The sequence below is a fragment of the Struthio camelus genome, chromosome 1 (assembly GCF_040807025.1).
Source record: "Struthio camelus isolate bStrCam1 chromosome 1, bStrCam1.hap1, whole genome shotgun sequence".
In the NCBI taxonomy this organism is placed as follows: Eukaryota; Metazoa; Chordata; class Aves; order Struthioniformes; family Struthionidae; genus Struthio; species Struthio camelus.
In genome coordinates this window covers 77,627,787-77,649,153 of record NC_090942.1, presented here as the reverse complement: position 1 = coordinate 77,649,153, position 21,367 = coordinate 77,627,787, and the positions used below count along the sequence as shown (strand labels likewise).

General features: G+C 36.9%; 1 protein-coding gene across 18 annotated transcripts in view; it reads left to right on the top strand.

The window, feature by feature from the left end:
• The window catches only part of PACSIN2 (protein kinase C and casein kinase substrate in neurons 2), a 63,632-nt gene that overhangs the window by 18,514 nt on the left and 23,751 nt on the right, over nucleotides 1-21,367 (top strand). For 5 of the 18 annotated variants that reach the window (XM_068950849.1, XM_068950787.1, XM_068950818.1 and 2 more), the window contains exon 2: nucleotides 14,056-14,171. The exons of 1 other annotated variant lie outside the window; for it this stretch is intronic. In XM_068950849.1, the coding sequence (XP_068806950.1) occupies nucleotides 14,112-14,171 (60 nt within the window). In that variant the 5' untranslated portion in view covers nucleotides 14,056-14,111. Of the gene's footprint in view, nucleotides 1-849; nucleotides 975-12,813; nucleotides 12,926-13,617; nucleotides 13,670-14,055; nucleotides 14,172-21,367 lie in introns of those variants that run through there. 12 more of the 18 variants (XM_068950833.1, XM_068950805.1, XM_068950747.1 and 9 more) reach the window with 7 other exon arrangements.

The window sequence follows — 21,367 nt, the reverse complement described above, 5'->3', positions numbered from 1 at the left end:
GGAAAGCATCATTTCTAATTTTCCAGCTGTCTGTTTCCTTGATTTATTTACATCACAAAAATGTGGCAGAGATTAACAGCATATTTGAAGAGTGCATACGTTCATCAAGGTCCAGCAGTGCACGTAGCTTCCTCTACCCCGGTCAGTCCTATTAGGTTCTGCTGAAAAAAGTGTCTGTCTCTTTAAGAACAATAGGTGATAGAGTATGCTGTCAGGTTGCTAATGCGCATATGTTTTGCTCATTTTTGTGATACCTAACACTGCTTTACTCTTTTGGAAACAAACATCTATTAGGGAGAGTCTTGGGGCTAAACTTAGCTCAAATGAGGTCTCTAGATTGATTCTCTTTTGGAGTAAAAAGCAGTAGCTCCGTACTTTGTATAACCTTCAGATTCAGAAAGACAGGCTTGTTTCTATTGAAGGGTTTAGACTCTTTTTTTTTTTTCTTTTTCTACTCAATGCATGTCAGTATTTAACTAATGTTACAGCCCCATATTTCCTGAGATGGAATAACACAATCTCTAATATAAAACACAGAAACAACACAGCTGCTTCCTAAGCAAGCTGTGCATCTGCAAAATGTGCACTAATGCATTTAAAAAGACTGTTCTATACCTAAGCAATCTCTGTGATTAAATATACCTCCCTTTAATATGGGTTACCAATGGTCTTTCCTAAAGTTTATAATAAATCTGAATATTCAGCTTTATTGCAGCACATAAACGTCAGGCGTATGAGTGAGGAGGGGAAAACCCTGAGATCCGTTTGAGTGCTGCAGTGTGAAGTAATGACCTTAGCTTGAGCTACAAGGTTTTCGGCCAACAGGAAATGATGAAATATGCTCTGAGAGAATTCCGCTTGGGGAAGTAGAGGTCACATGCAGCTGTGCAGGTACTGCAGCTAGCTGTGCAGTTGTGCTGCTGAACTCCGTATTTGGAAGAAAACACAAGTAAATTTAACGCATGTGTCTCGAGGTAAATATTTTGCAAACAGTATGTTGAATGACTTGTCAAGCAACCCTAATAGTCCCTTGGGTTTTTCTACCAGAAATTTGCTATACTGCTTAACAGCGAATATGAAAGTATTTTTGGCTAAATAAATGTGATATTTTGGTAAAGATTGTAATGTTTGTCAAACATGAGAGGTTTTTGATCATGGTTGAAACATGGTTCTCAGCCCAAAGATAGACTGCTATCTAAAAGGCATCTCTTTATAGCAATGATTATTGCATTTTTAAAAATATATTCAGGTACATGCTTTCTAAACATGTTCATGTTTTGTGGCACTTGTGTGGCCAGATACATACCCTGACACCTCTTAATTTTAGAAAGCTTTGTCTGAGGCGATGCTTCTTCTGCTATTCTGTTCTGCTTAATTATATCCCATTTTAGAACGGTTGTGTAGATGTCATTTTTCTCTGCAGCTACTTTGTCAGTGCAACTGTAAATGCTGTTTCATGGTCTTGCTGCTGTGGAATGAGTCATTACTATCCTCTTGTTCTTCAGTTTTCCTCTGTACTATCTTTTTGTACTGTTTGGACTGTTAAATTCTACTTAAACATGAGTTTCCTACATGGCAGAATGAGCTGATATATTAAGCATGCAGTTTTTTAATACTTCCACTGAGACTTTTCTACAATAAGTTTTAATTATGACTGTATATAACCTGCTGTGTAGTTCCATTAACCAAAATTGTCAATTTGTTTTTTTAGTTACAAGCCACTTTTAGCATAGTTCTTTTGGGATTAAACTTGCCCATTGTTACACCATCAAGCATCTGTGGTGCAGTAGTATGAATGTATTCAAATTGATTTAAGATTTTTATATACAATCATTTTGTGAGTTACAGAAAAGTTTTAGATATTAAAATGTGAATATTGAAGGAATTTTTTTCCCCCCTCCTCCAGTAGTATCTGGTCACTTGAAAGATTTCCTGCTAACCAAATGCTTGCCAAAGGTCACCTGAAAACTGGAGCAAAAAGGTCTGTGTCTTCTTTGAAACAAACCTCAAGGCATAGTCATCTATGTTTTATTTATTTGGAGGAGGGGAGGAATGTTGAAATATTAAGGCTGATCTCATTTTAGGAGATTTTGACAGGGCATGTTAATTAAGTGATATCACCGAAACCACAAACAGTAGAAAAAGGGAGGAAGGCTTCTAATTAAAATTGTTTTTCTTTTCTCTTGCACTTTAATGTGTTAATCTCAAGTTTAAATAATGGAAGCTTTTGATTAAAAAAAAAAAAAGAGTATTAAGTATTTACAGTTATTTAAATTTCAAAACTGTCCTGATTCTCCAAGTGGTGTTCTGGCAAAATTTACAGAAGGCCAATGTTGATGTATCTTTTCTTCTACAGTAAAGAATGTGATATTTAATCTACCTAATTGCTCAGTCTGCTTTCTGATTCTTTCTTGATCAGGAAGACCTGAGGTACTAAGCAAAGAATCTTTAAAGCTTATCCTTTTAAAAGGATTACCACTTAATACTATACTAAATAGCATAAGATAATAATGGATATTATAATTCTTAATACTTTACAGTCCTTTCCTGGATCTAAAATTTAGGAAGAAATGTCTTTAGAACGTGAAAGTTCTTATATGATAAAATTCAGCGTTGAAGGGTTTAAAATCTATGTATTCTACAAGTATTGTAGAATATTGTATTCTACAAGTGTTCTGTGACCAAAACACTTTTAGATTACTCTCCCATGTTCCATTATCTTTGCCCATCTCAACAAAAATGAGAAGATGTTTTGTTTGCTTTAGTTTATTATGGTAAGATCTTGAGAAAACAAACCTAATGTTAATGAAGGTTGCTGTTCAGTTGTACTTTTTCTGTACTTTCCGTTATGTCATGTGAAAACTCTGCAGGTGGTAGCTGGTACTCAGAGTAGCACACCTTTAAAGTTAGTTTCAGAATTAAGTATCGGTTAAGGCCAGGATCAGTTAGTCTATGTGCAAAATATTTTAATAGACTCTTGCATCTTATGCACTATAAAACAATCTTGAGACACTTTCTTAAAATGATGTTTTAAACCTAATGAGTACTTAAAAGGAGACTGTGAAATAATGGAATCTTAAATTCATGTATTTAGGAGCAGTCAATGTTGAAATCAATCTAAAAATTTGAAGAGAGAATTTGGAGAACAGTTGTCTCTCTTTAACTCATTGTATATTAATAAATAACCAGTAACTGTTGATGATAAGATATAGTCATATAGTCTGTGCCCTATAGAAGTAAAAACATAGTGCTAGTTTTGAATTTTTTCATACTATTCAGCAACTATTTTTTTTCTTGTAGTTACATCACTTTGTTTTCAGCTCCAACTGTGTGCTACTGTCTACCTTGTTGCTCTACAGAGGAAAACTAAAGGAAATGTTGCTAATAATGATTTCTGTAGGGAGTATTAATTTGCCAAGAAGTTTTCTTGATTCAAGAAATGATGTGCAACTCTATATATCAAAACTACTCTATGCTCTAAAAGTTGCTTTCTTCAATTTAGTTTATAAGCAGATAAGGTGTTTTCATCCTCCAGAAGCATGAAATGAAAAAGTTGAGCCTTTGAATCCAGCTAATTCTTGTAGTAAGTTCAGATTTCTCCTAAATACTTTTTTTAATTGTAAGGAGAGAGCTTAGAGGCCTCTGTTAATACTTTTCAAAAATTCCTTTGACCCAAAAAGCAAATGCTAATTATTTGAGGTAAATCATATCCTGTATCAAACAAATTATAATGCTTTTCTAATGCATAGTAATTACACACTTCAGTTTCTCTTAGATAGTATAAGTATCATGTGCACCACAGAGAAATTATAGAGGAAAACCAAGCTCCTTTGTTACTTGATGTTCTAGATGCATTTACTCAGAACCCCTAATCTCTTATGATGTAGTTTAAATGCATGTCTTAACTTTGCATTGGTTCTTTTTATGGCATTATAGCTGACCTCTACAACAGAAAGATACTTCTCAAAGCATATAGATGCTATAGGAAACTTGTGTGTGATGGGTTTTTTGTTGTTTAAATACATGTTGAACTGCTTTTTAGCAGATTTTTTTTTTTGTCAGTAATGACTTCTTAAGTTTGGTGTTTTTTTCGATATTTCTTCAGGATGTAAGTATTAATCTTTTGGGGTTTTAAAATGTTGTTGAAACTGTTTTTAATGAAAAACAAAACAGTGCACGCATTTGTCACTGAAACAAACATTTCAAGAGGCTTGAACTTAATCTTCAGAATTTGTCTGAATAAAATTGAAGACAGGCATTTACACTTTTTTCAGAATTGTTCATAATTACTCCAACTTCTCTGTAATTGATTTTTCTCTTTCCCGGCTTGCAAAGCACTGTACAACTTGCATTGGAAGAAAAATTGATATCAGAACACCTCCATGGGAATCAAGTCCTATTTTAAGCACTTAACGCTGTGTAGTAGTGGTCATTTAAAACAAACAAGAAACCTTTTCAACATGCTTCTGTTGTATTTGATCAAGAATTAAGTCTCTTAAGCCTTGGATAGTTCAGGCCCTATTAAAATATTCATTTAATATCAGCTCAGTGTATTTCAGTAGGAGGAGAAAAAGATCTCGTTCACTAATGCAGGCTGGCTAATAAAATGAGAACTCCAGCGTTTAATGTAGTGACTCTTCAAGCATTCTCTGGTTATGCTTCTGGTTGAAGTGTGTCTCTGTCCTCATGAGGGACTTCAGAATTACTCAGTCATTTTGTAGCAGAAGTGAAACCTCTGAAGGTGATTAAAAACTTTACTAGTTAAGTTTAAGAAAAAGTATTTAAAATAATACACCTGCACTGAGCGGCTTGTCAAGCAGAGGAGAGGGGGGGAAAAAAAAATCTAGTGTTTCAGAAGTCAGTCCTTCTGCTATTTAAAGGAAGTCTTGTGCCTAGGTAGAAAAATACTGAAATAGGTTATGCTGGCAGCATTTAGGAAGCAGTAAGGACAAATAAGTCTTGAATCTGTATGCCAAAAAAAACCCCAAACGTGTCTGATCACAAATTAAGGGAAGGATTGATGTGAGGTGAGCAAGCTGGTTCTTGGACAGCTCCATGCATTCTAGGATTGCTCATGCCCGCAGTGAAGGCACTGATCACATGAGATAACCTCCAGAGGCTTCATGGGTCCAGTGATAATGCCTTGGAATATGAAACTAGGTGGAAATGGGCTTGTAACTTGGCTCAGTCTGAGCTTCAGGATGTTGGAGTGAGATACATGTGAAACACTTATCTAATGTTGAGGCTAAGAATCAGTGTTAGGAAAAATGTTTGGATTATCATGTCTAGCACTTCAGAGAGGCGTTTCTGTGCGAGATGTGTTTCTGTGCAGTGTTTCTCAAAAACTAATGCTTAAGCTTATTCAATTTTTAACATTTAATAACATTCACACAGTGCTTAATAAACTAATGATTAAAATAGCTGTTCTTTTGCCTCATTATGTTATGCGTTGTGAAATTTGTATGTTGTAAAATTTCAGTCAGTGTTGATATGCTGGAGAGTTTAACTTAAGGTGTTATCTTCCCATTATAGTAGTTTTTTGAGGCTTTTTTTAAGATGTGGTAAACATCAGGTAAAACTTATGTGCTTTAATGATGTGAAATTCTGATGTGTGCTAGAAGTACATGGCTTAAATGTCCATTCGTTGCCTAGACTAAGGCAATAAAACAAATGCTATTGTCATTTTTCTATTGCAAGTTATACGTTTAGCATTTAATGGGTATGGCTGTAAGTGATTCTAACACAGTATTGAGGAAGTTGTCCTGAGCAAAACAGTCCTGACTCGGAAGTTTTACTTAATTTAAGTGGTATTTAACACAGACTTCTGATCACTCACCCAGTGGTGAGGGAAGCGCCCCCTAAAGACTCAAACGCCTTTCTTCCCCCTGCCCAGGCTTAGCTTAGGCCAAGCCCCTCCCACATCCCTGGCAGCACGTCTCCTGTGAGGCCCCCCCCCCCTTCCCTGATGCTGGAGCCGGGGATCCCCTGAGGGCCGGCAGGCGCCAACCCTGGTTTCACAGCCGGCTGGGAGCTGCTCGGGGCTGTTCATGGCTTCCTCCCACACAGGTCACCCCTGCGTGCCCCTGGCTGCCCGGGCCCTGCCAGTTGTGCCCAATACAAAAGTGAAAGAAATCTCTTGTTACTCTTGCTTAAAGTACTTAACATGAACAAGTACCTTCTATGTTACTTAATGTAACTTTGTTATTTGAAACCTTGAGAATGTCTAGGTGGCAAAATATTCAGATATTCAAACTAGAAAATAAAAGAATGAATATTGCTCACAGTCTCGGGAGTATGCCAAATAGGGATCGCGCTTACGTGGTTTGTAATTGCGTGCATTTCTTAGATTCCTTCCTTCCTTCAGTGCTCAGGATATCGTGTTCACCAAATGGATTGCTGTCAACATCTTTCAAAAAGTCATTTGTAGTGTGGCTCTGCTAACTTTAATATGCAGTCTAAATTCCCCAGGAAGCAGAGTGATTTAATTTCCTTGGACTTGTCTTTGGTATTTGTTGCTGTAATATCTGTACACTTAAAGATGACTAGTGGACTTTCTTATCCTCCTTTCTTATCCTTTCTTACCTCTGTGAAAGAGGATGCTATTTTATTTTACAGATTGCAGAATAAGAATTAAGCTAAGGTTGTTGATTTGAGTCTCTAGTTTGAAAAGGCTAAGGCCTAACTTCCATTAATAACATGCATTCATATCTACTGATTGCAATTAGAAGTGTTCACAACGCTGTCTTGGTTGGAGGGATTTGTTCCCTGCATCCAGGAGCTAGAATTCCTTGGTGTTACTTGAATATATAAACCAAAGAGACCTTTTTATTCCTCTGGTTTCTTGTCCCATTCATTTGTGGATTTATCAATGTGGAGAGCTGTGATTCTAACAGACTTCGGTACACAGTTCTACAACGTTTCTGAATTGAGGTCAGAAATTCTGTCACTTTCTTTTTTTATCCTTCACACAAATCGTAACAAATTCCCACCTCAAAAGAATAGGGAGCTCTATTAGAGTAAGTTACTTAAATAGGTTAGAAAAGGAAACAGTGGCTGAATTGCTTTATTTAACCAACAAATTTAAGATGCATCATTTGTAAACTATATTCATAGTATACGTGATGGTTTGCACTTAAAGCATGGGACGTGATTGTTTCTGTAGAATGAAGTCCTATTTTTCTTGCTATTCTGTATGAAACAAAACTTCAGTCTTTAGTGAGCAATAAGGAAAAATACTGTAGCTGAAAGTTTATGAATAGTTAAGCTGAGTGTCATCTTTATTCGAAGTATTTGATTCTCAAGCCATGAAACTTGGAATCCTGTTGAGTCAGGTCCCCAGTGACAAGTGCTGTTCCTCTGAAGAGAAGTTTAAAAAGTAAGGTGAACAGATGCCCTTCTCTCCCAGAGGCTGGTAGAACATCTCTGAGCGCTCTTCTTCAAAGTTCTTAACAAAAACACAAGGATAATACTAGTGGCTGAAAGACTATTTGTGTTTTCTTAATATGGATTAATTCTGTTTTCCTCTCTCTTCTGCTATGAGGACAGTCAAACACTGAAATAGACTGTCCAGAAAGATTGTGCAGTCTCCAGTTTTGGAAGTTTTCAAGACCTGAGTGGATAAAGCCCTGAGTAACCTGGTCTGACCTTGTAGCTGACATGCAGGGGGCTGCACTCCAGACCTCGTGAAAACTAGAATGATTCCAACCTGAACGTTTCTGTCATTCTGAGATCTTCTCTGCTGCGGACCAGGTTGTCACCAAGAGCCATAGTACTAGAGATTGCCTTGCTTAGCTTGTAGCTTATTGTACACGAGAGAATAATTGAGAGAAGTATTTCGTTGTGTTTGTACTGAGAAAAGCTTCTGTCAGTTCTTTCAGTTCTAGAAACTGTCAGAAATTCTAGAAGTAAGGCAAGAAAAGTCATGTCTTCTATTTGTCATGTGTACTGTACATTTTTGGAAAACTTTGGTCAGGTCCTCAGGACAAGGTTACAATATCACCTTTGAATGTTAAATATCTAAAATACGATATTTTATTCATAGGCATTATTCAGGTTGGAGTATCAAACTCTTAGAATCCATTCTTTCCCTTTGTAGGATTCAGTAAGCGGCTTCAAGACCTTAATTAGATTTTTTTTTTTTTTAATTTTTTTGATGCTGTTCTTTTGAATTATGGTAAAGTATCTTACCAAAATAGACATCTCCCAAAGGGGTTCAGACATTAAAATCTTATCTTTCAACAAACAGCTCTGCATACTTACTAGAAGAGTTCTTCAAACAAATTCAGCTATTTACTGTGAGGGAGGAATAAAATGAAGGATTTCTTTTTATACATTACTTCCTCTTTTTCCATTTAAAATAATTACTTGTTTTGAAGTTTTGGAATACACTGGCTGTTCTTATAAAGGTCTTCACTCATTGCGTGGACTTCTGCAAGTCATGTGCTGTGCTAATCTCTACCACCTGACACTTCAAGAAAAAGAGTTTAAAAAAATCCATTTCAGCATGAATGAGGCAAGACATTTTTGAATTTTGTGAATTACTTTCAAGATAACAGCATCAAAAGCAACTTCCTGAGAGCAGAAGCAGCATATTCCATTCAGATGTTTTTGTGCAACATTTTAAGGTCTATTTGCTCATTATCAGTTAATATTTTCTGAAAATCTAATGTGTTAAGCCTTCAGGGTATTTATTTCAGAGTCACATTGGAGTGCGTTAGCAGTAAAGAAAAAAGCAAAGGTCTTTAGCATATAGTGTTACTCAAACGTTCCCTAAAGAAGCAGTTTAAAAAAAAAATAATATTTTTATCAGTCAGTTCCCTTGTGTCAAAGATTAATGTATCCTAATTTACATGAATTGCTTAAGAATCATGAAGTTAAGAAATTTGAGCTTGGGTTGCTTGCACCGTTTCTGTAGCTATTAGAGTATGTCCTATTAATGCATAGTTATCCTTTTCAGTTGGAATTGATGATTTATTTTAAATCCATGCAAGTTCTCATAGCTCATGTAGGCTAGGCATTTTTATTGCAAAAGACAAGTGCTCTAAACTGGCTAGCACTTCTCTGTCCTCTTTTACACTTGGTGGCTTACATATCTAGTCTGTCTGTAGCTATGCAGGTAAAAGCTTGCTAAAACATCTTTAGACTTCATGATTCATAAAACATTAGGATTGTGTTTTTTAATGGAAATTCCCTAATTTTGGGGGGGGGGGGGGGAATAGAAGGTTGTGAGATTTCACTTGAATTGGCCAAAGGCACGTTGGAGAGAAGGCACAGCATGATTCAGCAGTTCTTCCTGTTCAGTGAAGAGAAGAATGTTAATCTGCCTTCTGAGGAAAATGAGACTTATTCCTCTGCCTTTGCTAACTTTCTGCCAGCCTGCCTTCATACTGTGTCTGTAATTTTTGGATTGTTTGGCCAATTTCAGTCAAAAGTTGTAGAAGAGCAGAGACCCCAAGATACCTTTTGCTTACCGGTTTCGTGACAACTTTTGCTTACCGGTTTCGTGAAAGCTGGCAGCTATGTGGAAGAGACCTAAACTGATGCACCTATTCAAGAAAATCTTAGGGTGAGCTGAGTAGTAATTTGTCCTGTCTGGCGATCTGCTTGGCTAGTCAGTGTGAATGTGGGTGGAAACCCAGAGTGCTGTCCAACTTCTTGCTCAGCAAGTAGTTATGGGATAAGAGAAAGCAATGTAGGGGACTCCTGGAGAGAGTTTGGGGTATTGCTGGGAGAATATCTCCTTCGCTGGAGATATTCGAAACCCATCTGGATGCGATCCTGGGAAATATGCTCTAGAGGACCCTGCTTGAGCAGGGAGGTTGGACTAGATGATCTCCAGAGGTCCCCTCCAACCTAAACCGCTCTGTGTAATAGAGATCAGAGTGCATGAAGCCAAACTGTGGTGTGACTATAAGAACTAGGTAAACGAACCCCGCTTTCCTGTGGATTTATTAGTACTGCTGCTTACAGTCTAGCTGACCAAAGAACCCCCAATTTTATGTAAGATACAGTTCATCAATGGAAAAGCTGTGCAAAAATCACCTCTCTTATTGTTCTAAATTTTGTGGGTTTTATACTGTCAGCCTTAGTTGTGTATAGGTTTAATTATTTCAGCTAAATGGAATGCCCTGGAAATCAAAGTGTAACTAACTTTCATTGCAAAGCCTTTGCAAATCCATGTGATCGATGGGAGAACCAAACCCTAACAAAAAATGTGCTAAAGTACTGGCCGCTGTAATAATTCTATTTCATGAGGGTAGTATGACTCATACAGCTTAATGTTGGTATTTCAGTATTCAGTTTATTTTTAAGTATTGTTGTACAACTCATGTTTTTCTGTGCCAGTTGTTGCTATGACTTCATAATATTTCCCTAAATACGCTTGTTCATACTTTCTCACAGCACAGTATTTGGCATAGGAAAACCTTAGAACTTCATCAGAATTTCCTGAGTGTTGATCACTTCTATGCTTTTATGGAAAAAAGGATAGCTCTGTGTTTTAGTTTAGGAGGAATAGTTTAAATTAGAAGTAGTTTTAGTTTAGGAGGAATAAAAGTTTAAAACAAACAAAACCCCACAACATGTTCCCTCGTTTAAGAAAATGTTCCTCTGCGGATTCAGCTTCTCCCACTTTTCTGTGTAGTTTATAAGCTTAAACTTTTCATTGTTAGTATATTTTAAGCTATTTTAGTAAAGGTAAGCTGACACTGTATTATTAAAAAGTAGTTCTTGTATGTGGGGGTGGGGGAAGTGAAACAGAACTTTTCTTTAGGCTTAAGCTTTTGCTGTAAGGGTTTCCTTTTCCAGGACACTGTTCTTTATAGTTGTCTATCTAATTTTTTGCAATGGCAATAAATGTTTTGGTTTAAAAATCTTTACTGGAATTACTATTGAAAAACAGCTGTAACCCTTTCTGAGAACCTTTGGAATCTTATTCCTTCGTTTTTTCTGCGTAGCATTCCTGTCTCATGCGTTTGCCTCAGTTATTAAGCTGATTTCAGAGTAATGTGAGCAGTAATACTGCCTTACCTGGCAAAAAGGCAAGAGGACACAAATAAATAGTTCCAGACTCTAGCTAGGAATGTTTATTGATCTAACAAACTGTCTTTAAGCTCTGGGTCCCCCTTTGATCAGATAACCATAATTCTCAGTATTATTTTAAAACTACCACAAGGCACAGCCTTGTGTTTTCGTGGAAACTTTAAAGCAAACAAACTCTTAGAAAGTGCTATTTAATGTCAAATTACTCTTTTGTGTTTGTGCACTAACTAGTTATGAGTACTTCATTTTTATTTCCTCCTTGTGCTGCTTACAGTTATCTAAAAAGAGTTATCAGAATACATTATAAACACTTACAAATGTTATCTTTGTTTTTCCTTAATATACTTTAAGACTTGCAAGGGCCAAAACTTATTTAGAAAGAGTATATTCTAATTAAATCAAGGCTGCTAAGAAACTGACAATGAAGTAGTATTTTAATGCATCTTTCCCTCTTTGTTCCATAAAAGCACAGATGAAAAAGCTTTTTTGTTGTGCTTTTTTATTTTGATTTTTTTTTTTGGTAATCGACAGTAACATAGCAAGTTGAAGATTCTTACTGACTTGTCTAAGTACTTTTCGTTGTCTCAATATATCATATTTCATTCATAGGTAGATCTGTATACCTGTATATTTTAGCTGTATTGATTGCTTATTGTAAAGAATTTTAAATGAGCATTTTCAGTTTATGAAAGTGACTGTTTATGGAGAAAATTGGTATGATTTTTACACATGCACACAATAGCTGTTGTCACTTGCAGATTGCCTTGGGTCAAGTGCTGACTCTCGTAACTGTTACCATGTTGCAGAACCCTTCCTATATTTTTGGCCATCTTTTCAAGAGAAAATCTTAATAGTTGATATCCCTGTTGTAGTCTTCCATTTTGTATTCTGTATCAGGAATGTCTGAATTGAATTATGGAAAAGAATTAGGTGAAAAAATATTTAGGTGAAGTGGCTCATCTTTCCAGACGGGCAGTTATCTGATCTATTTTGTGCTGTAACTGTCGAAGCAACTGTTTCTTCCAGCAGCCAGCTTTTGTAAGAAACAAGTGGGATACAACTACCCTCATGGCACAGTTATTTTCAGGTTATCCAAGAAACAGGGGTTTAGTGTTAAATGTCCTTCTTGGCCAAGGATTTTCAGTTATGCTTCTCTCAGTAGTATGTCATAACCACTAGGTTGCAAGCAAGGCGAGGTTCATAGACATTCTCTACTCCTCCTTTTGTAGTGGCATTACAGTCTTAAGGGAAGCAAGATTCCTAGGGTGAAAGAGGGATGGAGCTTTAACCTTTTAGTCTACTGATTAAGATATATGCCCCAAAAGGCGGGAGGCCTGAGTCTGTTTCCTCCACTGCCGGCTCCTACGTTTTTATCTAGACTGATACAGAACCCTCAGATCCATCCTTTCTGAATATTTTGAGTATAGGTAGCAATGACTGCTGCCCTTTGACAATAGAATTGTCCCTGTGTTAACATGGTGTGACACTTCTAGATTAGGCCTCTCGTGGAGTTCAAGCTCAGGGATGCCTAGTGTGTAAATTCTGTTTAGCCATATGTGTAGCCCTGGCAGCAGTTGTTGGCAAACCTGGTAGGAGAAATCTAACCAGGAGAACTCGATTAAGTACCTGTAGAGATTAGAGAGGGATTTTGCATGTGTGTTGGAGGAGGGGGATAGTTGTTTCCTTCTCCTCTCTTGGTCTCTATGCTACAAACTGCTTTTGTGGTTTCATGAATTTTTGCCTCAGTACTGTTTTTGATGCTTATCTCTTAAGTGTTAGCTGAGAGTGACCCTGAAGGTTTTACAGTGTTCTATCAACGAAGCCATCTCTTTACATGAGAAAGACAAAGCTGCATGGAAGTTAAAAGAAAAGGAAATTGATCTATGTAAGTGATAACACCCTATCAGTTTAAAGTAATGGATTATATTTATTGAAGATTAGTATTTAGAATTGAGAATGGTTTTTTCGTCGTTAAACCCAACGAAGTGGCACGATAAGCATACCACAAATGCAATTAACCTAGGATTGGGAGCCTCAACTTAGAGGGAAGGTAGTTGTCACCTTAAAGGAAGCCTTTTGTCATAGGAGCTGCAACTTTTTTTCTTGGTACATTTGGAATAGCAGGTATGTGCTTCATACTGTCATTTGGAGTCTGCTCTCTGCTTTGCTAAAATCCAGAGGTGAGTTGACAAGAAAATACAAGCACCTCAGTTGACTACCCTAGTAAGAGATCTTAGTCGCAGGTGACTGGGCAAGCACCCAGTGCTGAGCTGGAATATCTTATTACATATTAAGTCTTTTGGGACAGAGGCTGTTCTTGTGTCCCCTGCCATTTTGAATTCTGTAGCTCCAATACTCTATTCATGTAACTTTAGCTTTGTATTGTTGCTGAGAGAGGAAATTCTATTTGCTTTTTGTGGCTATTGCATGCTTTTAACCCTCAACTAGGTGATTTGAATCTAAAATTCTGATAGAAGTCTAACTTGTTTTTACTCCTGAAGGTGGTTTTTTCAATCCACAGCTGTTCCTGGGCTTAAATATTCCAGTAGATCTCATACAATTTCATTTTCTTTGTAGCATCCGGAAAAAAAGAAATTGCAAGCAGTGGAGGTCTGTATCAGTCACAAAGGTCAGCTGATCGTCGCTTACACAATGCTTTGAAGTGGAAAAGAACTTTACCATTAGCAATTAAGAATCCCATTGCTGAGTCTTTTTGTTCAATTAGAAAATTCTTTAGCAAAATAAATTCAAGAGTTCAGTGAAATTTGACATAGGCAAATGTATTGAACAATTTCTGAACAATGGAAATGCTGTGAAAGAGCCAAGAACTTTGCACTGGAGAACAGAGTTCTGTTGGAAAAGGCACTTACTAAAGCCTAATGTGGTTACTACTGTTTTTTTTCTTGGCGTCCCTAGATATCCAAGAATTTAGGGAAGTTATCTTACTGCATTTCTCTTTTCATAACTGTTCTTGAATAATAATGCTCATAGATCATTTTTTTTATCTTTTTACAGATTCTGAAGACCTAGTGTTTAAACACTGAATACTTACAAATTCTTCATACATAGAAATGTCTGGGTCATATGATGATTCCGTTGGAGTAGAAGTTTCTAGCGATAGCTTCTGGGAGGTAACCTGAATGTTTGTGTTTTATGTATGTTTGTGTCTTTTTTTTTCAGTATTTTGATTTCGTGTTTTACTCCTTTTATAGAAAATCTCATTTTTCTGCGCAATATGGTGTGGAGACAGCAGCAGTATAAGAAAACTGTGGTTATTCTGATCTGCAGAAATAGCCTTCAGGGTAGAAATGACCTTTTAGATTTTGACCCAATTCTTTCAAGGCTTTTTATCTAGCACAAGCTCAAGGACCATCTATTTTGGTAGGGTATGCAATTCAGAACCTTTATCAGTTTTTACTGCTGCAAGTAGAAGAGGCCAGGGGAGCGAAACTTAAAATTACAAGTGGGATCGAATGGAGAATGTTAAACTGGTTAAAGGCTACTGTTAGTGTACCTGAATTACAAATGTGAGGTAGTGTGTGAATGTACTGCATGCTGCTGTTTTTCAGATGTCTAGATCTAAGTATACTCTTTTGAGAGGTAGGCTGTTTTTATGTTGATCTTGATGTAAGAGCATACATGCAGAAAAGTAGTACAAAGCACGCTGTAGGATCACACCATGACTTGATACTGCTCAAGTCTGAAGAAGGCGTTCCGATTTTGCAGTAATTGGATTAAGCTTTAGAAAGAACAAACTTAGTAAAGCAGAAAGCACTTTACAGAGAATAATTTATTGCAAGAAATACAAATTTTTGTGTGAGTATTGACACCATTGGAGGTAAGGAAGGGTGCTGCCAAATGTACCGTATTGAGTGGGGAAAATTCCTGCTATGTGGTTGGGGACGCTGAGTTTGAACTATAGGAAAATGTGAAAATGGTTAGGGGAAAAATGTTTGAATAGTCCATTATTGGAGTAGTTGTCGAGTGGCTTGGTTTTGATGACCTAACATTATTATGCTTCCTTTTAAATAAAAACTCTTCCAGACCTCTTCTGACCTTCATGAGCAAGGGTAGGATTTTGGTGCAGATCTCCCAATCTCCTATTATTTTTAATACAATACCCAGGAACCTAACTGGCAATAATTAAGTCTTTTTTAATAGAAGCTACCATTTTATTGAGAGACTTAGGTATTATGACTTTTAAAATGGCTACTTACTCTAAAGGGGTTGTTTTGATGTTAAGCTTATGGGATTCTAAGCCTTAAATATTTTTACTGCAGGGAAACTCTGAAGTGTGACTGCAGAGAGGTGGTGGGGCCTCTGTCCTTGGAGGTGTCAGTCAACTGTGCATGGCCCTGAGCAACCTAACATAACCTGAGCAGGGGGTTGGACTAGATGACCTCCAGAGGTTACCTCTGATCTTAATTGTTCTATTGTTTGGAGATTTTTATGCTGAGACAACTTTCTGAGCAGGCTTCCTTGGTAGAAGTGTGTCAAAAGAAAATAAGGAGGCTGTTAGGGGGAAAAAAAAATCCTGGACTAACTGGAATTTTTTTGTTATGTGTTGGCCATCCTGTACTTGCCAGGAGAACATGACAGTGCTGGCTGACTATCCTCTGCCAAGCTGTTATCTTCCTTCAAATAACCAAGTCTTGAAGCATAAAAGTGAGGTGAATTTTGAAATGGGCGTTCTGTAAACTAATAATGCTATGTTTGGACAACTGTGAACTCAAGTGTTCAATATTAAGGATCAAAGAGGATTAACAATAACAATTTGCCTAAGCTATGACCTTTACAAAGCATAGCTTAAATGTATTTGGTGCTTATTATAGGTGGGCTAAAGATATTTTTCGTGTTTATGCTGTTGGTGTCTTATCTTCATATAATGTTGCAAACACTGCATCTTAATCCATTTCCTTGCCTTTTTCTAAGTATGCCTTCTAAAAGCTCACAATTGCAGTTTATTGCTTAAGCAATTTCAGTAGGCTAATGTGATATGTCAGTATGTATTTATCCTTGGATAAGAAAGTTGAACTTTGGTATGACAATCAGTTTCTTTCTTTGTATAATTAATCCTTTTCACTGCTTTTTGTGGATGTACATTAAGAAAAGAAAGGCTATGTTATGCTGAAATGATCAGGAGGAAAAATTTTAGGTTGAATAATTAGGCCACTTTTTTTTTTAATTTAACTTTTCAAGTTGAAAAATATGTTGTGTAGGAGAGGTGGCAAACGGACTAGAACAGTTAGACAAGTTGTTCAAAGAGGACAATTGGCATCAATGTTTACCTCATACTTAACTATAATTTGCTAAAAGTGGTTAAAGTAGTCCCCAAAATTGAAGATATTCTCATGGAAAGGTTTTGATTTACTAAAGATTTTAAGATACCGTCTTCCCTACTCTGTTTAGTGAGCAAGACAAAGGTACAGCTGCAGTAAAAACGGAGTCCCAACCATAATAGTCAATGGTTTTATCACTGAAGCAACTTTAAGGATGTGCAGAGCATTAACTCTCTAACAGCAAAATTGGACTGGCTGTGCAGTTGTTGATCATATTTTTAAAAAAGCCATATTTTCTTTCTGATACTAAAATTTTGGTAGTTTAGCAAAAAAAATAGTTGTGGATTATTTCACTGAATTTCAAAGTTTAGAGTATTGAATTATGCAGTAAAGTACTAGTTTTGCTCCTACTCTGCTTTGTATTGTGCGGCTCAGGAAAAACAGGGCAGTTGGGGGGCTTTATAGCTGCAAATGTCGATTCCTTAAAAAAATAAAGGTGCTTGAGATTTCACTATGTATGTAAAGGCCTTGTCACTATTTCAGAAAAGTAACTAAAGGCTGTACGTGTATTGAAACTAAAAGTGGTATTTGAGGAACTGTTTGGATACAAAAAGGGAGGAGGCCATGAAAGCTTTATAGTTGGTCAAGACTTAAAATATCGCTACTAACACATTTGTGTACAAAATCAGTAAGGAATAGGTTTAGTTAGAGATCTCAAAAGGTGTAGCAGGTTATGCTAGAAAGTAATATATGGATAGCTGTAAGACCATAATAGGTATGCCTAAATCTGCATGGAACTGTGTGGGAGGTTGAAAAAAATGTAATATGGCATCCTTGGCATTCTGTGGAGTTGGAGCCTTTGTGGATACACTAAAATACTTTGAACTAAGTAGTGAAAATGAATGCTGTGGTATAAGTAACATGATAAATAACAGTAATACTAAACTATTAACAGGAAGGATTGATTTAGTAACAAACTTTGACCTTCAGCGTTCAGCATACGTGCTGTACTTGGGTGAATTAACAGAAGTCCATATAGCTTGATCAGAGAATAAACATAAAGGAGAGTGGTAAAGCAGCTAAAGAAACGAACTCTGTTGCAGTGTAGCTTTCATATAGAAACTTTGGGGCGTTTGCTTTCTTCTAGAAATAGTTTTACTGTGTGACCTGTGCACTCTACTTCTGTGCATTTCTGTGAGGGCAATTGTAAATTGGACATGCATTCCTGATGCTAGGCTGGAATGTGTTTTGATTTGTAAATACTTCTTATTAGTTGTCTTAGAACTTCTCAAGTGAATGATTAAGCCACCCAGCAGTTAGCGAGGCGCAGTAGTATCTTGGCATAACGTACCATTTGACTTTAAACCTCGCTGTTGGACAGAGGCTTGACAAAACAGTGGAACAGGAATTACTCCTGAGCTCAGGAGCTAATGAGAGAAGGTTTTGCTGCTGCATATAGAACTTAATGCTTAACTCTCGTTTAATTATTTCTCCTGGTTTAGATCCGTTTTTCCAAAAAAAAAAAAAAAAAAAAGACTCATCTGAATTTTAAACTAAAACCTGCCCCTTTTCAGTATGGTCTGAATCAGTTGCTTCATTTCTGAAGGTTGCCACTTTGAATTTGTACTGACGGTGCCTTAGCTTTTGAGTTTGTTCCCTTACTCTCCAAAACAGCTCAAATATATTTACCTTTGGAGTCCGCTGCAAAGCACATCTTGAGTGGCATTTGGGAAAGAGTGAGGTGACTGAGTGTTGGACATATCTTAAGAACGTTATTGTGAAAAAACATTTTTAAGCACTCCGCATATTTTTTAAAGTGTAATGCGGATTTCTTGAATGTTTGTTTTTTCGTTGAACGTACAGTAAGAACTGTGCTTATTAAAATGTTAATAAACCACCTTCAAAACTTTTCACCCTTGCCTTTGATGGAAACAAATTTCATACAATGTTACTTTTGGGAACTAGAACACTTTCTTTTGTTCATGTCACTGTTCTGGCTCTAGAAGTGTTTGACATCTCTCTCTCTTTTTGGACTGTCACTGCCTTTTGTTAGGGTTCCTTATTACAGAGATGATTACGGGCAGTTAGATGCCATTAAGAGTACAACTCCTAGTACTTCACAACCGTATACTGTAAACTTCCTGCTCTAAACTTGCTATCTGTGTATGTGTGCTCAGACTGACCAGGAAGGAGTGTAGTGTAGAGTAGTCTAGCAATGAAGCATGTTTGTGTGTGTGCTTTTTTTATTTTTTTATTAGATTAGTTTCACAAACACAACACAAACAAATTTCCAGTTTTGGCATTTTCTGTTCCAAATTGAGAGTCAAGCTCAATGCTTGAAATCCGTCATGAATGTTAAAGACCAATATCTTTGATAGTAATACCTATGTATTAAGTAATCGAGTTCCACAACTGTGTTGTGGTTGGGAAATAGTTGTCATGTTGAATAGGAACTGGAGAAGTTCCTGTTTTGATTTGTCCTTTTGGGGGTAGCCTTTCTGTAGCCGTGATGGTCTAAGAACGTGGGCAGGACAAGGCTTAGCAATGGGTAGCATCTTCTGTAATTGGAAAAAATAGGCTTTCAGAAATACTCGCCCTCTTTTGGCCTGAAATAGAAGCAGAAGCAGTTTTCACAGATATATAAATTCAGAACAATTTTTCAGGGTTCAATTAAATTTTTATCTGTGGTTTAGATTTTTATCTCCTAGCAGGATAAGAAACCCTTTCAGGAGGACAAGAATTCCTCTTTTTCTAGTTTATCTTGGTGTTCGCCAAAATAATATATTCTAGGAGGCTGAGAGAATTGCTTACATGTCTTCATGAAAGCTTGCTTAGAGGGACGGGGATTACAAAAAAAAAAAAATCTGAAAGATAACTGCAACAATAATGGAAGAGGATTCCATCAAAGTTTCGATTGTGATAATGCCCTGATTTGCCTAAGAAACAGAAACCTCCTTTTCTATTCTTCATTTTTCTAAAAAACTCAATGTATCTTGGTGCATCTGGATCATGGCTTTCTCTGAATGCAAAGTTTTTAACGCAGAGGAACCTTGTTGATATGCTCTGAGAAGGAATTCCTTCATCTGCTTTACCTAGCTGGCAAGGGTGGCGTGCTTTTGATAAGCAAAGGTTGCTGCTGGCAGCCGAGAGCAGGATGACCTGCTGAATGCCAGTGGTGAGGAGGAGGGGAAGAATTTAAAAGCCCAAGCTTTTGGCTGGCTGAATTAGAAGTGTGGCAGTGACTTGTCCCAGAGAAAGTGGAAAAGTTGAGGCCTGATGCTTAATTTGATACTCTGTATTTTTTTTCCTCAGCTGTCATAGGGACTCTCAGTACTTCTCAGTACTGCTGTAAATACATCAGAGTGCATCAGAGTACAATCATTCATGCCACTTTCTTGCATCCAAATAGACTGTGGTAAACCCGTTTTGTTCCGTTTTGTTCCGTTTGTTTTGTGCTAAATTGTTCTAGTAAAACACAAGAAACAGACAACCCTATTGGCTTTGTTTTACTAAGGTAATACTGGAATCCACATAAAGAGTTTGATATGCTAACAAGTGGAAAGCCAGTTTTGTTAATCAAGCCCCGATCTTATGCTTGCTAATCACTGTTATGGTCATATTAAAAGAATAATGCCTTGAGCAAGCTGAGACCGATGCTGCTGTTCACTGAGTCAGCTGTGAAAGTAGGAAAGGTGATGAGTAAGCTTTCCTAGAGATCAAAGTGGAAATACATGCATATCTTGCAAAGGTAAGGCATCAAAAGGAGCAGCTACCCTGCCTGGGGAAATATTTCATCTTTTTAATAAGCCACAGGTCCCTCCCAGACTGTGCCACTTAACCCAGATGAGTCCTTTCTCCTCCTTATTTTCTGCTAGTATCAACGATGTAGAGACCTCCCCATTTATTGTAAGGGTGCTTAGATGTAGTGTGAAAACACCTACCTCATCCAAACGAAGACAGGCATTTTGGACAGCCTCTAAACACTTTAAAAATATTTGGACTCTGTAGCAGTAGATTCCTGTCATATCTTCTGTATGTATTTGTATATATTTTTTCCTTCTAGCACTGAATAAAACAGTGTTTTCCATTTATCTTGCCAGGTATTTGTTTAGTGGTGTGCTTGTACCTTGTACATTTTGTGGGTTTAAGAGCTTTATCAAGATTTTTCTTTCATCCAATGATGGCTTTGAATGGGTAAACTTATGAAAGTTAGATATACAGAGCTAACGCTCATAAGTTCTTATTTGGACTGTACATGCCCTAGTTATGCGCCAATATTGTTCTTTGTATATGCAAACAACTCTTTGGATCTGCACAGAAGTTCAATGCGCTTATGAAAATCTTATATAGGGTTTCAAATATGCCTTTAATCGATGCATGCTGCATGTTTATTCTGAGGGAGATTATACATTGCAGCCTTTGGTATTATAAAAGTAAAAACTAGTTGAAATGTTTAGAAACTTCTGGGTTGACACAACTGGAAACAAACTGTATCCATGGTTGGATGGAGCAGTTGTGAAAGTGAGAGCTTCCCCATGTTGGCCACCCCATGTTGGAGCAGTGTGTATTGCTTTGACTAGGAGCCTTCAGAACTCATTATTGTGCATTTCATGCTGTGAATATTTGCCAGTAAAAGCTGTTTTATCTCAGAAGTCACCATCACATAAGGAAACCTATTTTCTTTCAAATGATTCCAGTGCTTCCATAAAGGCTGCATAGTTATGAATAAGATCAGCAAGCATGGAAAAAGAATTAACATCAAATCTTACTTCAGGCATTTGCAACTTCTGTAACGTTTGTGGTTATAACAATTGCTAGGATATACCGCCAGAATTAATTGATTGGAGTTTGCTCTGTGACACTAATGAATTAAAACACCCTTAACTTTCAATCAGTATACCAGGAAAAAATTGTTAAATGTTTAACTCTTTATATACTTTTATCCAGATATATCAATATACAAAAAAACCTTTTGTTATTGAAGTAAAGGAGCATGGATGGTTAAAGGCTCTCCTCTTGCATTAAGTACTGTGAAAATTAAAACAAGG